General features: G+C 42.3%; 1 protein-coding gene across 1 annotated transcript in view; it reads right to left on the reverse strand.

The window, feature by feature from the left end:
- ext1b (exostosin glycosyltransferase 1b) overlaps window positions 1-7,445 on the reverse strand; it is an 82,055-nt gene extending 74,610 nt beyond the window's left edge. Inside the window, exon 1 of the mRNA XM_088318657.1 lies at window positions 5,566-7,445. Coding sequence (XP_088174783.1) covers window positions 5,566-6,506 — 941 coding nt within the window. The 5' untranslated portion in view covers window positions 6,507-7,445. The remainder of the gene's footprint in view (window positions 1-5,565) is intronic.
- Window positions 7,446-14,917: the final 7,472 nt, after the last annotated feature.

A 14,917-nucleotide genomic window follows, 5' to 3' on the forward strand; every position in this document is an offset into this window, starting at 1 on the left:
TATTGGGTCCTTGAATTGAATATTGAGACGAAATAGTGATACAGTGGTGCCTTTTGGACATTTTGTCACACTTTGCAATGGTAAGTGTACTGCGGACCACCCCGGCCACCTGGGGGCAGTATAGAATACGCATAAAGACGGATATACTGTACATGGACGCTAGTACATTACAGACATCTCAGTTCCTTGTAGAGGATAAAGAATATATCACTAAGTAGAGTTATACCAAATGTCTACGTGTGTTGCTGCACCATTTGTGTTCAAATATTACTTGCTTAAAGGGTTAGCATTATCATTAAACTAACAGACTAAATGCTAAGCGATGCAATTGTTTTAAATACTGACAAAAAAATTTTAATTCTGATACTTTGATCGGGAGGGACAGCAAACAGCTTGAAGCCTTTTTTTGGAATAATTGTTCACTAAAGTGGAGCGTATTGAGAAATTGGTTGAGCTGAGTTATACAACGCTCGTATATTAAGTATAATCAAAATCTCCTGCAGTGGGCAGAAGACAACCGAACACCTTGATTTCGGTAAACGGTTCATTCAAAATATTTTGAGAATGAAAACATCAAAGATTAAATTAAACATATCTGTGAACAAAATTCACAAACTGGTCCTTTCATTTTAGTCCACAAAACTTTTGGAGTAGAACAAAAATTTTACATAAACTGGCACCCTACTTCTGATGCACAAGTGAGAAATGGCCTGGCCAGATAATGTCAAATTAGGACGAAACAACTTGACAGCACAACAACTAAATAAAAGGAATACGTCAAATATGATAAAAGAGCATGCAGATGTTTTTCGTAGCCAATGGCTTATTAGTTTCTGACGCAAACAAACGCACCCAAATATCAAAGCATCCTAATGAGGCCGCATGCGACATGCTGAAACTAATTACATGGTGCATCATTAACATTCTCCGTCACAAGGTGATGTGTTATCTAAGAGAGACCAGGCAATCATGAAATATTCATGATTTATTTATCTGACAACAGGAAAAATAAACATCGGGAGCCCGAGCAGAGTGACACCCTCTCCTGCCAAGCAGAAAGAGGAGCAACGCGATTGTGTGCTCGTCACTCCGCATCTCCACGCAGGAGTCCACGATCAGACAACACGGTGCCGACATTGAGGTGGCTGCAACCTTCCCATCCAGAGTCGTGTTTTAGTGAGATAAGATGGAGAGGAAGTGTTGCTTCCTTTGCATCCCTTCCCTCGGCCCGCCTCGGATTCCGCCTTTGTCGGCAAAATGTCAAACCCTGCCTCGTCGTTTGGTCACGGCAGGCGCGCAAACGTGGCGAGAAGCCATCGTGGGCCCAATCAAAACATGCTTGGCCATTGCTTTGACAAAAGATGGGCAAAGGGAGGAAAAAGCGCTAACGCTAGAGTGATGGAGTCGAAGAGTACGACGATGAAATGAGCATCACGAAAGCACTTTGGAGTGGATTTCCCCCGAGCGAGAGCAATTTTTGCTGATGAAACCGCGGTAATAAAACAAGCGGCGTTCAGTTTGTGTTCCTGTCATTGCCACCTAATGGGGACAAATTCAATGCACTGTTTTCTGGGCCAACCATTTTTATTTTTTTTTTTATTGCGAGCCAAACTATCAGTCATATCTCAGTCGCTTACAAATTTCCTCTTGACGTTTCCATTCTTGAAATGTCTCCTTTTTTTTTAATTCCTTGTCCCTCATGTGACCTTGATAGTGGCAGCCATTCAAGTAGCACAAAAGCTTCAAATGTTTGTAAAGCAATTAAGGACGCGCGACTGTTTTTAGATGGAGTCATTACTTCGAGCAATTGTGATAAATTTGTTTTATTTCTACCAAATGTTCTCTTTTTTTTTCTTGGACTGTGAATCAGTTCCACTTTCAGTACATATAACACTTTCTAGAGTAACAACATGACCTGACTGACATTTTAACATCCAACAGCATATGTTTTCTAACTGTATTATCAACCATTTCACTTAAATGCGCTTCTCTTGCGACTTTAAATGTCAATTTGGGGCAGTAAGTGCCGTGCTCGTCTTATTTACAGACGTTAAAATGGCACCGTTGCTGCATCCGCAGCCATTTAATTAGTGCAACTTTTACAAATCTTTCCGTTTTAGGGCAGTTTCCAGAGCGGTGGCAAGGCATTCCCAAAACAGCTGTGTACAAGGGACTTGTAATTAATGTAGGCCAATGTGTCCTATAAGAAGTAAGCGCACATGCCTTTGTATGAAGAATAATGAACACGTGTAGACACATAATTACGGTCTAACCCTCTAGACATTTTAAAGGGAAAGGGTTGACTTTAATCACCGTTTCTCCAGGCAGACATTTCTAACGCTGCGCTGATGCGGCGCGATGCAAGTTATAACAGACAAGATGCATAATCCACAACTTGAAAGCAGTTGAAGTGATAACATTTTTCACATTCCTACCCGTGCGCAAGTGGATTTCCAGCAGAGTCGCACTTGAAACGTTTCCACGGTGAGCCGCCCATTGTCAACGAACTATTTCCTCACCGTCTGTACTCATTTACAACCACCTGCTCAATTGGTAGTTTGCGAGAATCTGATAGCAGGCTCGATTACCAAGAGGTACGATTATTTACGACCCGATCCGATTTGCGTGAGAGAATGTTTTTGCAGTTCGGCTAGTTATACCAGCCTCACGTCTAACTTCTTTTTGGATTATTTTTGGAACGCGACATTAATTTTGAGGTGCTGGATCATCAAGCATGTGTCATTACAGGGGATGGAAAAGGGCATCAAATCAAATCTTCAGCGTGTGTTCAGACGATATTTTTCACTGCGTCTTTGTGTCAGCAAAAGGGATCAAGCCACAGTCAAATATATAGGCACATATATATATATAGTCCTAGTTCGCTCATCTACAACGAACAGCTGTTTGGACACGTGCGCGCATTCCTGAGTCTATAAGGCAGCATCTTTGCACGGCATTGGCCTCCTCACCCGCACTCAAATCAATTTAACCAAGAGGGCTGTGTCAGGGTTTCTGCGACGGCTGGGCTGACAACCAAATGAGTTTACATTACATTAACACCGAAAGCATTCGTTGATTCAATTCAAACAAAACAGGAAATAAGATAAAGATACATACAAAAATATTGGGCCATGTGTTAAACGCACCGGAGAGAAATTGTGTAAGTGAATGAAATCAAATCGCAAGCAAAAAGTGTGGGGGTAAAAAAAAAAAAAAAAAAAAAAAAATCACAGATCTGCAGCAAAAGCAAACAAAAGCACACAGTACAAACTATAAAAGCACGAGTGGATTAATTCAGTTTTGAATGGAAACAGCAGTCAAGCAGGACACTATTGGTGCAACTGAGATGAAAAACTAGCAGGAGACTCACAAAAATAAATTCACCACCGGCTGCAACACATGAACACTTTGGCAGCTTCAGATTAAACCATCCACCAAAAGACTCATTGAAATTTATTCATCCCCAATCAAATAATTAGATGATCCTAAGAATTCTGGGTAAACTGACAATATTTAGACAATCCAGAGAGTACAAAGCCAGGTAATTCATTCAATTTTTTTTCCCATTAAAAAAACCGAAGACTTGCAAAGGAAAGACGGAGAGGGTGCGGGCATGCGATTGTTTGAGACGGAAAAAATGACGTATGGAGTGACAAGTGCTCGCTTGTGCGCCTTGGATTCGGAGCTCTTCCTCGCGCATGACAGGTTAGGCTGCGAAGAATAGAAGGTTTTAGAGTTCAGATCAAGTTCAAGGAGTCATTAACAAAAATGTTCCTTCAAGCAGCGCGGCGCAGTTTGCCACCGAACATTTCTTATATTTAAATCCCGCAAGTGTGCGTAGCTAACAAAGCTATCGCTGCCTTTTTAAATAGAATCATGCTGGCTTAGCACAGTGAAACAGTGTAGGTTTGTCCAAACGTTTCCATTTGAGGGCCGCATTAAAAAAAAAAAAAATGCAAGGACGTAAACTTCAAAGGTGCGCTATCCAGGTGCAGTGCTAGAACTTTTTCAGTGGGGTGGCCAGGGTGACCTACGACTCACTAAGCGAGGGCCACGAGATGAGTTTGTGGCCATACTCATTCCGTGCAAAGGTGTGGAAGTAACAGTCTTGATGAATGCTTACTCCAAATATAAAATATGTCATTGTTATGGCAGATTAATTTCATATTCGGCTGAATATTATCAACATCTATTACATACCTCAAGTGTATGGGAATGGCAGTAAGACGGAAGTCATTATCTGCACCACAATCAAGTTTATGGAAATCTTCCCCTCAATGTGGGTGTGGCCACCACGTATCACCAACCCTGATTACTTTTTCTGACCAATCAGAGAACAGATGTGAGTCAAGCACTCCCCTAACTTTTTACTCCGTCACACTCTTTTGCAAACAGAAGGGTGGCACAGTACCAGTTAATGTTATGATTGGCCTCCTTTACAACTCTTAGACATCGGAAACTTGTCTGCTTGTTGGGGAACATGACTCAATTCTCTCCAAGTCTAACATGTATGGACAGGATTTTGCTCTTCCTGTTAATTCGCCATACAAACATACTAAAATTCAATTCAAAGCTGCGACTTTCACTACTTCCATCTTATGCCTGGCTCATGCTACGTCGTCAGATTTAAATTTTGAACTCATTATTTTGGATTTTAAGATAAAGACCACGAAGCAATCATTTCCCCCCCCCTTGATTGTAAGTGTATAGACACCTTTTTTCCAATAGTTTCTCAAGTTTCCCGTAACCTTGACAGAGCTTTCGTGCGCACCCCCAAAAGGCACCACGCCGACAAGTGGTGTTATCACATGCCTGAGTTTATCCAGGCTTTAAAGGGCGGAGGATCCCCAGGTTGATAAATGCAGATTAAAGCCGAGGTTTCACAGACGAGGAGAGCTTGACAGCGCAGCTCCTCCTGCAATACAACTACGCAAACCTTTACAATCGCATCCTTGAGTATTAAAGCACCCAAAATACAATAGCTGTAGGGAATCATTATCACCGAGACAAATATGAGACCTCCAAAGGTAGGTGTAATCAACTCAGCCTGGGGCCTGTCTGGAAAAGATGACACCAGCCTGATAAAAACTAAAGCCTTACGACTGATTTATTTGTGTTAAATACTTTCATGACTGAGCCCAACATGTTAACACACACTCTACAGAATACTTCAACCACAGAGGGATGCTGATGGTGAGGTTCGGGGAAAAGAAGGGGCGTGGTGGCTAATTAACTTTCAAGCGTTCTATTGCTGTGCTTCATTTTTAGGAGGAAATGAGGTGCTATTACCTGGAGCAGGTGAGAATTACAACTCCCGAAATTATTATCTGATTTATTTATTTTATAATAGAATGTCAAATGTATTAAGCGGCTAATTTTAATCAGAAATGGTGGAACGGTATTTTTTTTAAAAAACGATACTTTTTCCAGGTTTTGAGGCATTTTTAATTTTTGTTTGGAAATTCTGTAAAAATGCATTAAAAAGAATGAAATGATTTTTTTTGACACTCCAAACTACGACACAGAAAAGCTACTTTAAATCTGAAGCGACAACTCTCGGTTTACCTGTCATACTCTGCGTTGTCCTTGTCACATCGTGCGTCCTTGTGCTTCTGCCAGTCTTTGCCGTGCTTGCAGGTGGTGAGCAGCACCACGTCCTCTGCGTTGTGGACGTGATATAAGGCATTCCTGGTGTCCGAACCGATACCGGTCAGGTAGCGCTTCCCCTTGAAGACAAGCATGTACTTTCGAAAAGGAGGGATGGAGTTATATTTAAGGAAGCCCCTCTCCCCGCCGGTCCTCGGGTGCTCCTTGGGGAAAAGGGGGATAGAAACGTCAAAGTTGGGTCTGAAGTTCTCGGTGCTGATACTGGCCTTGGCCAGCATGGCCTGGCCAATGTCAAAGCCCAAGTCTTCCGTATAGTCCGGCCACGTCCCAGAATATAAGTTAAATATAAGATGGTTCCTGCCATCGTTCCACAGAGGCAAATTCTGGATCTTGGTTTTCAGATTGTGGACGTACTGTGGAGACAGCTGGTCCCGATCAAGGGTGTCCAAACTCAGCACGAACAAACACGCCTGACCCGGGTCCGAGGTGTAAAACGTGGACCCCTCAATAGTCGACAAAATGTTCTGATAACTCTCCGATATCTTCTCCCCCTTCTGCTGCGGGTAAACATAAACTTTGAATCCATTCTTTTTACACAGAGAAAAGTCAAAGCATGACTCCATTCGGCAACGTTTGCCTTTGTAAACACTCGTGTTCACGTCCCGGGCATGCTTCACAGATGTGTGCACGTTATACTCCTCGGTGTCAGTGTGATCCCAGGGCACGAATGGGTGTAAACGGTCCGAGAAGTGAGGCCATGGGTGATCGGGTCGGTACCCACGACGTCTGCTATCATGCCGGTGCCTGCTCGCCGTTTGGAGCGGAACCGCTCCGAGGTAGAGAAGCGCCAGGCAAGCGCCGGCGGAAAGCAGGATCAAGTAGCGTTTTTTGGCCTGCATGTGTCCAGGGAACAGATGCGACTTGCTTCGGAATAAGAACGGCAAAGTGGCCCGAAGTTAGGCTCTCAGCAATCCCGCTTACACGGCTCCATCCTCCGGCTGCCTCCTCCAAGGATCCCCAACCCCCCTTCTGCGTAATCGGTTCCCAAATGCAGCGATTGATCCAGCGCATGTGGGCGATTTTAAAAGTCGGTTCTCTTTCTCTCGCGTCTGAAGAGTTCCAGCATGTCGAGGGGGTCTTCGGTGCACCTAAAAAGACGAGTGCCGCCCGAATCCTGTGGCTCGCGAGCTCTTCCACGGCGCTTTCCCCCACTCTCATTCAGAGCTTTTCAAACGGAAAAGTGCCCGTCTGGGAAGTCGCTCCCTGCGGGTAAACAGCAGCAGGGGTCCCGGTGGGCCCCCTCGGTTGAAAGCTCGCCTGCTTGCTTAACTCGATCTAACACATTAAGCGAGACCGTAAAAGCATAGTCCGCGTTGCAGTTGCAGCCGCGCTCCGTCCCGAAAGACTCGGCGTAATTCGTCGCTGGTCCTCCTTTTTTTCCCCCCCGAATCACTCCATGGTTCTCCGTAAACACAGACAAGAGAAGAGGCGAGTTCAGCGGCACCAGCATAACCTGACGAATCCTGGCATTTCTCTTCTTATCTCCAACAAGCTCCACACGTCGGCCGAGATGCGCTGATAGAAAATGGAGCTCAGCCGCGGCGCTTTAAGTTCTCCGCTCGACAGGGAAAGGGTGACCTCGCACGGTGCGGATGCTCGCAAACGTTCCCCTCACAATAAAAAGATGGAATTCCTCAGTCCAAGTGACCAATTTCCGACTGCTCAGTTGTTCCGTTTGTTAGTCGCTAACATTCCAATCGCGACACGACTGCAACTGTCGTGACGTCCCATCCACGCTCAGCCCGGTCGCTGATTGGTCCGCCCCAAAGCGGAAAAGGCGGGACTTGGAGTGATGCACCCATTCATAACCGGAGTGCTCCGCATGTGCAAATCATCTAATTGTAAAAGCTTGGAGGTTGTTTGGAAAGGTGCCAAGGGGCACGACATCCTCCACTGAAACCACAAGTTGCAGTCTGATATGACTCAGGTGTAATGTCGACACTCCTGACCGGATCAAAGTTTGTTTTTTTTGTTTTTTTACCCACCTTTGTTTCTCCTGCTATATCCTCATTTGCAGTAGTGGGAAGGAGCACATTACAACTATTTTCTATTTCGCAGAATTTTTAGGTATATTTATCTATTTAACTTAAGTATTTATTTTTTTGAAGACCTCATATACACAGTTAAAAGTCTGAAAACGCATTTTTCCAATGTTTTAAGCAGTTCGAACGGCTTGAAATGGAACAAAATTAAGATAAAGGGTGAACTGACAGAGGTTAAAAAGAAAACAGCTATCCCGAACTAATTAATAAAAATGTGCATTTCAGAATTATACAAGAAAAATCTCCAGATTTTCACCCCTTTAAGCTGCTTTGTACGGAAGTGTGGAACTGCTAATGCAGAGTAAACATAGGCGTGTTGGTAGAATGTCGGCCAAATGCTTAAAAAAAAATTTTTGCAAGTACTTTTGTGAGGTCAGACACTACACAGCATTAATTTCAACTTTTAAAAAAGTAGAAACTTTTGATTGTTTTAATACTTTTGACAGGTAGTGCAGGCCCGTTATTTTTTTCAACATCTCAGGATGATGTCATGATGTTTTTTTTGTCTGAACAAAAATAAATAGTTATTTAATAAACAGCATCTCTATTATTTCGGTTGTAAATTGCGGTGGTGCACAACTGCACTGAACTGTAACGTAAAACATGCCTACGACAATATTTTGGGTTACCTCATTTAGCCACATGAGAGAGTCGAAATATATTCACGTCTCACTATGATGCACGTTACTTCAAACTACAACCGCAATGAAAAAGATGTCATGTTGGATAATTACAACCACACTGTCAGGCACAAGTAAGCATGATTTTCTTTGAAAAAGACAATTTTATTTTTTTTTGCACCCCTGTATTAATCCAATTCAAAGGCCCTGGTGATGTTTAGGCATCCCGGTGTAATTTTGACGTTCTATTCCACAGCATAAAGTTTTCACAAAACATTTAAATGTATTTCCAAGAATCATATTTCAATTTAACAAGTGTTTTCCCCCCGTTTCCACTAACACACAAAAAGCACGGTACCAAAATTTCAAGGCAGAGGCGACCCTTACGACAAAGAAATTAATAGCAGAGAAGTGCTGCTGGCTGAGTGTCACCATGCTTCATAAAGCCACATAATCCTCCTCGCTGCTATTTGGTGGCAAAATGCTCAGACAGGGTGAAGAGGCCATCCCCGTTTTTTATCGGCCAATTAGCTCAGAAGAGGGGCACTAATTAGCGGGGCTGGCTGGGAGGCAAGCCAGGATCCCGTGACTGGCCGGCGCTCATCATTGGAATATGTTGGTGACGAAAAGGTCTGGGTGCAATTCCAAAGGGCTGCTTTTTAGTTCTTGGCTGCCATTCTGGCTCCACTCATCCACAAACAAGTCCACAAAGAATTTGAGTTGAATGGAAAATGTGAGGTCTGTGTGATTTAAAAACAAAAAAAAAGAATCTTCATGACAGGTAATAGATTCACCAGGTTTTGTTGTTGTTTTGAGAGTTTAAATTGTGCCAAACTTCCTCCAACTGCCTCTTGACAGGCTTACGACGTTTTGCGGAAAACTTTTTATATCGCACAGTTGAAAACTATATTGCCGAGTACTGAAATAGATTGGTCGACGTTATAGTTTGAGGAAGCAACCTGAAGTCTGAGCTGTTGTTGTTCCCATCACAAGTCATTCTCATGATTTGTTTCGTTTGAGTCTTGATGCCCTTTCTGACCTTTTTTTTCTTTTCCAGACTTGGGATCGGTAGCGGCTTGGTATTTCGGTTACTTCCTGAAAATTGAATGCAGCATCATGCATCACAACAACTTCTAGTGTTGGAGCTTGTCTGTTGATGGGCAAAAAGAAAACGGGTACTGGTTAATATGGTTCATATTTTTTATATTCTGCAATGTAGTCGACACTTTCTTCTTCTTTGACTCACAATTGTTGTTCAATATATCATTGTGGTTATACTAAGCACCAAGCGAAACGCGTTACTTATTAAAAAAATGGCTGACATTTTCAGTAGCTAGTAAGCTAACGCTTTGCTATAGCTAACATAAAAGTCGAATTAAAATTACTATTTAAAGACTGAATGTATTCCATGATTGAAAAAAAAAGTCAAAATAATCAACTGTGAATGTTTATCTTCGGGGAAGTCAATAGCAGAAAGTTGCCACTAGGCGGCAGAACGTGAGTGAGTAACGAAGCGTAAGTCATTGATCACCACGGCAAAATCGGTCACAGTCTGCGACATGCATTGTTGTCACACGCAATAAAAATGATAGTTAACAATACAGAAGAAAAAAAACGAATGCGTCATCTTTTCAGCATGCAAGGAAGTAGAGATGTTTGCGTTTCCAAGGTGCAAAGATTGTGACCGCTAAATACTGTCAACAAAGTGTTATCTAGCTTTAAAAAAAAAAAAAAAAAAGTAGAAGTAGAGTTGTGACGAACGCAGAACATCCCTGAATTTTGTAATTATGAACAATGTACATTCTAAATGTTAAGTTTTATGTCACAAAATTAACAGTATATATTTTTTTAACATTTATGTTCAGTAAAATCCAGAAAGTCACTTTTATATAAAAGCAATTATGCTAACTCAGAAATATTTTATCCTTAAAGATTACTATTAAAAAATGCACTTTTAATAAAGTATTGGCAAAAGCAGTCACTTTGATGTTAAGAGTTGACCATATCCTCGTGAATTACGTCCGGCGGATCGTTTTACGTTTACGACATTTAGTTTTACAGAAAGGCAATTTTGTTTTACGTTTGTGTCAGTCTCCTCGGCGTCGTGAATCATGCTCACATTACGCCTCCGTCATTAAAGACTCAATCCTCATTTAGACTGAATCCTAAAGCTGCCATTTAATCTCTTTTTTTCCCATTATTCGGGAAGAACAGCTCGAATCATTTGAAGTACACAGAGCAGACAAAAGAGGCGCAGTTAACAATACAGTAGATGCTAAACCGCCGACATTCGGATGTTTACGATGCACTTGGATTGAAAGAACGTACCAAAAACGTCCCATGTCATTGTGTTGTCATGATTTAGATCGGGGCGTCCAAATCCGGTATAAACGGTCAGCATATTAACACTTTACTATAATAATTAGAGTTGAGTTTGGGATAATTAGTCAAATTCATTTTTTATTTTTTTTTTTAAATTCAAGAGTTCCGTGGTCGAGTGTACACTGGGAGTGAAGCCAGTAAGCTATTCAAGCTTTCATCTGTCCTGCTGCTAGTATTCCCATCCCCCCCAAAAAATCCCCCTTTTTCTATCCCATGTTGCTCTCATGTCTTGTCGCAGATTTGAGGGCGAGTCAACACAACCATCTGTGATATCTTGTGAAGTGGACCCTCTTGAATAGCCAATACGCACACGAAGGGTGTGGAACCAAAGAGGGTCCTTGTGTGTTGATGAAATCTCCTTTTTGGGAAAAATCGGACACATGCATAAGTGACGACTAATTTCGATCATGGCAAAATAGTTAAGTTCCTCACCCGGTCACATATGTCAAATTTTAATCCAATGACACTCAGCATAAGTTTTCAAAACATAAAACTGAGGCAAAAGATGAATTTTTCAGATCTTTTATTTCCGAGCGTTTACATCCGATACTTGGAAAATATCGCCTTGAGATCATCTCAACTGGTAATAAGTCATGTGAGAGTGAATCAATAATGATAAGTCAGTCTTCCTATCTCAATCGCGTCCATTTAGCATTGATTCATTTTTATGACGATCAATGACGAAACTCGGTAATTAGGATGGAAGGCTGCTATAAATCATATATATATATATATATGGCTATAAATAAACCAAACTGTATCTAGGCAACCATTTATGAGTAGGCCAGCTCATCTGTTAGTCGTGAAATTTAAATCAATAAACGTCCTCTTTTGGGCCAAATGTGGCGGCTGTCACAGGTATTATTTTCCCCATCTTAAATCTTATCTATGACATTATATGCGCGGTTATTTCCTAAAACAGTAACTCCATTGATTCCAAACTGAAAGTCTCCTTGCAGAAAATACAGTAAGCTAATTCACATTTGACTGCACATCATGCATAGTTTCAAGTTATCGTTTTCTATTTCGGGTTTCAATTCTCATTTGCCGTGTGAGCAACGGTTGGGGGTTGAGAGCGCCCGTATTTTTATTTTTTTTTGTCTACAGTGTGTCTTTAATATGAGCCCTTCTGCCTGAATAATCCCGCTGAGCTAAAGCCACCTTTTCATGCACCTGCTTTTCAATGCCATATGCCTTCAAAGTGTGCATTGAGCTATTCAGGCATTCCAGAAATAGAAAAGGTCTACAGCATAATGCTGCAAAGATACCATTGGGAATCTCGGCAAATGGCTGAGAAAGATTTGTGTCCATATTAGTTGATGCCATTTGAATTAAGTGATAAGACTGTAACTCTTTTTGATAACAGAATATATTTAGCCACCTGCGTGAGAAAAATTTAAGAGCACGAAAAAGCTGGTCAAGCGATAATGCGGTGCTTTCCGTTTTGTAAAGCGCATCTTCTCAATGACGTCAAGAAGCCGTGATGAAAACTTGCATATTCAGGTTGCGGTAAACACATTCCCGAGGCTGGAAGCTAATCTGATGGTTCAGCGAGTTTCAGGCAAGGGGAAGACAAAACAGTCTTTGAGAGTGCTCCGACTGCTGCTGATTGGTCGGCTGATAAACGACACTATGCGTGATGTCACAAACTGAGCTGCGAGTACATCAAGATGACAAAAGGGCACGAGAGAATGTTTGCACGCAGGCATCCTTAAAACTTACAACTGCAGGTGTGTTTGCTCGGTTTTCGATCCCAAGGCCCCATAAAAAAAAAAAAACTAAAAAAATCCACATTTTGTCACCTCAGAACGCCAACAATAGCCAATAGCACGGTGACGAATGCGCGTGAAGTTGAACGACGTGACAAATGTAGCCGTGACAAGTGAACGGCAGTCAATCTGGATTTTCCCCATCCTGCGACCGCCATTCTCACGTATCGCTTCAGGTTACCGAAAGCTAAATGGCGCAGCCTTGGCTATCCATACAAAGTGCCGCTCGACTGTGAGTGGGATGCCTAGTGATCTCCCCATTCTTTATTTATTTCAAGTGACCTTTCAGCTCCTGAGCCGAGATTGCTACGGGCAAACGGAGCTGGGTTTAAATGTTTGGAGGAGTGGGAGGGAGGCTGCCGTTAGTTGCCAGGGCCCTGAATGAGCCGCGCTGAAACTCTGCAATTTCAACCCCGGAATCCTTCTGGGATGTGCCAGCTGGCAGCCGGCAGCAAATGAAGCGTTTTAGGTAAGATGAAGTGATAGGTTTTGGTCCTCATTAAAACAGAAACCCCGACCACTGGCTAGCTCATTAGTATTCAACCGCAATCCACTCGAGGTAGATTTTGATTTGAGAGATTTGGCTGATACGAGGCCACTGAAGCCGAGCGGAGGATAATGTATCTTGCCATTTTGCCTTTGCACGCCGTCTTGAAAGGCAACCGTACGAATGCTGGGGAATTAAAGTGGAGTGCTGGTAAAATTCGTTTTTCTTTTGAAAGAAAAGAAAAAAAACAAATAGAAATAATGGAACCTTGTTTTTGGAGATTTTTTTCATTTTTGTTGTTTTGATTCAAGGGGCACTCGATTCATATTATTTTGGAGGCGGGGTCAAAGAAAGGTTGGCATGTTTTAAATTCGGGCCATGTTGCTTGTCTGCACTGGGTTTGTTTTCGCATTTTTTGTTTTCGACCAATCATATCACTCCAAAATCCTGAAAAATGTGTCTTTTTGCTTTGTTATTACGTAACATTTTTTTTAACTGGACACGATATAGAAAAATAAAGTTCTTATGTTTTGCTTAATATATTGACATCTTATGTAATTCACATGATTTTATTAATTATTTTTTTTTTTAAATGCATGTTGCACAAAAAGCTCACGTGTTCTGTCAAATGTTGCTCACTTTCCAAATTGCACGAACTTCCGCATTCCGAGCCTTTGCTGAAGTCACCTTTTAACGGTGTTATTCTAATCTATTTTATGTTCCAATAAACACACACTTCAGCACGCTTTCTGCTGAATGTGCCAATCACTTTGAATTGTCGTCCCCACTCGAGAGCTGCGCCGGGGTCATTAAATCTACCGAGCTGATCAAATCAGCGCCATTCAAAGGATCTCATGCTGGTATCATGAATCCCGAAAGCGCTGATGATGTCGTGAGACTCGCTGCCTACAGTGGGACTCGGATTTTGCATCCATTCAGAGATTCCCTTAATTCCCTCTTGGACTATTCTGCACGGTAATCCACTTAATTTACAATTACGTATGCAAGACCTTCGCATATGGATTGATGAATGCCCTCAAGTAATCCCACTGGCACAGCGAGGGAACATGGAACACGAGACCTGTAGCCTATATAGCCAGAATCATATACAGCACAAACGAACACGCCCCAAATTTGGCAACGCAAGCGTCAACACATGCACATATTTAAACATAGAGAATGAACATCCACGGCAAATGTCTTCTCTCATTTTGCATTCTGTATGAAGCACCTCCGTCTTTCACAATACGCAGGGGTGAAGCTCATCTGTGCATAGTGAATGTTAATGTCCTACCTCCCCTGCAGTGTCCACTCTCTTAGGCGCTTTAAACTCTAACCCATCTCCACTCTCGCAACCTGTTCTTCACACCGCGTTCACTGAATGCTGCCGGCTATTTGGAATTGCAGTGGAGGCATTAGTGGCAGTATTGCGAGGTCGCCAAATATGACCAATTTTTTTTTTTTTTATTCCATCTGCACTATACAATGTCAGTGTGTGGTTCTGCTGAAACACAAATGGGCTGTAGGCGAAAGGCTAACAGGCTCACTGTGGCAATTCCTGAGCATATAGACTGACCTGCGGTTACTCTAACGAGAAAAAGGTTGCGTGATAGCTGAACATCAGTGAGAACGACAAACCAAACCTCGTATGACAAATACTGCAGATTACATCCGAGCACACATATTGGATGCCGTGTAAGTGTTATGAACCGTGCGTAACTTCATTGCGGCATACGGTCCCCTGAAGACCAGAGAGCTGTCCATGGGTAACAAGCAAACCATTTTGAAGCTGAGAGCAGAGGGAAAATTGTTCAGAGATATTGCACACACACCAGGCTCAGTCAATACAACAATTTGGAATGTCCTGAAAAAGAAAGAAAGCACTGTTGTACTGAGCAACAGACATCGAAAAGCTCCGCCAAGAGTATCAACATCTGATGGTGACAAACA

Source organism: Idiotropiscis lumnitzeri, chromosome 16 (assembly GCF_059441095.1).
Source record: "Idiotropiscis lumnitzeri isolate Australia: NSW breed Sydney's pygmy pipehorse chromosome 16, RoL_Ilum_1.0, whole genome shotgun sequence".
NCBI classification, from domain to species: Eukaryota; Metazoa; Chordata; class Actinopteri; order Syngnathiformes; family Syngnathidae; genus Idiotropiscis; species Idiotropiscis lumnitzeri.